The sequence below is a fragment of the Frankliniella occidentalis genome, unplaced genomic scaffold (assembly GCF_000697945.3).
Source record: "Frankliniella occidentalis isolate FOCC.00 unplaced genomic scaffold, Focc_3.1 Scaffold63, whole genome shotgun sequence".
In the NCBI taxonomy this organism is placed as follows: Eukaryota; Metazoa; Arthropoda; class Insecta; order Thysanoptera; family Thripidae; genus Frankliniella; species Frankliniella occidentalis.
This window is the reverse complement of record NW_026267193.1, coordinates 980,848-983,275: the sequence shown is the minus strand read 5'-3', so window position 1 is coordinate 983,275 and position 2,428 is coordinate 980,848. Positions and strand designations below refer to the sequence as shown.

Genomic DNA, 2,428 nt, shown 5'->3' with positions numbered 1-2,428 from the left:
AAAATCACAGAAAACAGAAAAATTGGTGCACTTTTGAATGTACTAGGTGGCTGATTAACCCCGCACACTTCTGTAGTTAGACTGTACCGCACGCACGAGTGCGGGCGGTTTGCCTATACTGCCTACGCGCCCCGCCCGTAAGGCGCCGTAGACAGGGGCGATAGGTAAGCCCGCCCGCCCTTCTGCGTGCGGTACAGTCTAACTACAAAAGTGTGTGGGGTTAATCAGCCACCTGGCACAGTGAAGTGTCCCCCGGTTTGCGCCGGGGAGGTGGGCAGCCCAAGCAACGCGTTGCCTCGCCGGCCGGCCGCCGGTGCGGTAGGCAGCCCACCGTGCGCGCGCGCGCCGCGGGCCGGCAGCCGCCGGGCGCTGAACGAGTCTTCCTCTTCTTGTCGCCCGCAGCGCTGCTGTTCTTCGACTCGTACGCCGCGGTCCTGGGCGCCATGGCGGTGGTGGGCGCCGCGCGGGGCGTCAACGTCGTGTTCCTCCAGCTGCTGATCCCGGACAACGTGCCGATCCAGCGGCTGCCCAGCGCCCAGGGGCTGTACCTGCTCACCAACGGCGTCATCTTCATGGCCGTGGGACCCTTCATGGGTGAGTACTCAAGTGAGGCTCTGGAAAAAGAACGACATTATGGGGTTGGTTTGGCAACGAGCGTCACGCTCCGGATTCTGTGCGTCAGGCTGGATGGTGGGCAAGAACAAGGACTACAACGTGGTGATCGTCGTGCTCGCCGCCATGAACGCCCTCACCCTCGCCGTGTGGGGCGCGCAGCAGCTCCTGCAGACGCTGGCGGCCAGGCGGCGGCCGACCAAGGGGCAGCAAGAGGGGGAGGCCGACGCTGCCGTCTGACGTCGTCGGATGAGCGAACTCCAGAGACACTTGTGACATTGATCTCCAAAGTGCTGTTCAGCTATCATTTCCATGTATTTTCTCTTTTTCGACGCCGACGTCGATGTGCGCGGGCGCCACGACGAAGCGCGGTGGAGAGAGAGAGAGAGAGAGAGAGAGAGAGAGAGAGCGAAGAGAGGGAGGCCGCACGGCCAACAAATTAAAATGTCTCGCTTCATTTGCTTCTCCCGCTCCCACTGGAGCCGGAGGAACACGCTTCACGCGGGGACCCAGTCCCTCACAGCCCCCAGTCCACACCATTTTTATTTATTTGCTGCTCTGCTTCGCGAACGAGGGGTGGAGGAGAAGGCGAGGGCTGAGGGAAAGGACGGATGAGGAGGGCGGTCGTGAGCTTATTACACTGGGCACTAGACGCGAGGCCGTGCCGTTCAATGTTTTATTTTTCTTCGCAACCCTTTCATATTTTCAGATTCTATGCTCTCACGCACCAGAACGACGCGGCGCCGCCGCCGCCGCGCGCGCACTGTCTCTCCGCAGCACCATCATGCACAGGTCGTTGACGGACAAATTAAAATTCCGGCCGTTCGGGGCCCTGCTCCTCCCTTGTCCCGCCGCCGCCGGAGAGCAGGGCTGCCTCTCCTCTAATGAATCGCTTTTTCTACGACCGCAAGTCAAGTCCGTCCGTGTCGGTACGGCCCTCCTCCACGCTACGCCACGCCACGCCTCCGGACAGGACAGACGCCGCGGCCGCCGCCGGCCACTCTCTCCGTATCGTCGTAAAGCTCGGTGAAGCATTGTCTGCCGCGCCGGGCAGCCCGCTGTACTGCTTGTGCGCCGGCAAGCGCGCCGTATTATTGCGATTGGAGACCGCGCTTGTGCAAACACTTGGAAAGGCCGGAGGCAAGGGCCGGGGCGGGGCGGGGCGGGGCGAGATGCGCTGCCGATGGCCGCCCCCCGCGGAACGTTACTCGCACTCGCGCGGGCGGCGGAGAGCGCCGAGCGGAGCAGGTGTGAGTTACGAGCGCGGCGGAACCTTCGCGCCCGCCGCCGCCGCCGCCGCGGGACCATAACGGTTATATTTGCGTTTCCGCAAAACTAACGATGTTTTCATGACCGTTTCAAGTTTTGTTTGAGGGCGTTACTCATGGTGCGGGAGCCGGGGCGAGAGGAGAAGGGTTCAAGTGAATCTATGGAGGAGGAGGAGGGAGAAAGGGAGAAGAGACAGAGGGAGGGAGGGAGGGAGCAGCGGCGAGCGAGAGAGAGACAGCCACTCATCGCCGATCTCTGCCGTGTTTGAATGCCGTGTGGCCCGGGCTGCTGTGGCGCCCTCTACACACAAAGGGATCACAATGGGGGCCTCCTGCCGGGGGTTGGTCCTGCGCCCCGCCCCGCCCGCAAAGCAATGCGCGGCTCCGCGGCTTAGCCTGGTGAAACATTTACTTAACATTGTCAACAAGGACCGGGGCCTAATGGCTATACACCTCTCACTTCCTCCTCCTCCCCCTTCCCCGTGCCGACTTCCGACTGTGTGTCGAACCCCCAATCTGAAATATTAGAGCGGAGCTGCGCGGAGGGA

General features: G+C 62.2%; 1 protein-coding gene across 1 annotated transcript; it reads left to right on the top strand.

Moving 5' to 3' along the window:
• Window positions 1-369: 369 nt before the first annotated feature.
• LOC127749531 (uncharacterized) lies at window positions 370-1,057 on the top strand. Its single transcript, XM_052268051.1, has 2 exons — window positions 370-594; window positions 683-1,057. Exons 1-2 carry the CDS (start codon window positions 444-446, stop codon window positions 850-852), a joined length of 321 nt encoding a protein of 106 aa, XP_052124011.1. The 5' UTR covers window positions 370-443; the 3' UTR covers window positions 853-1,057.
• The last annotated feature ends 1,371 nt before the right edge of the window (window positions 1,058-2,428 follow it).

Excerpts from the sequence above, each read along its gene's own strand:
- LOC127749531 (XM_052268051.1), top strand. The coding sequence starts at position 444 with ATGGCGGTGGTGGGCGCCGCGCGGGGCGTCAACGTCGTGTTCCTCCAG. Across the intron at positions 595-682 it reads GGCCGTGGGACCCTTCATGG|GCTGGATGGTGGGCAAGAAC; the intron begins GTGAGTACTCAA and ends TCTGTGCGTCAG.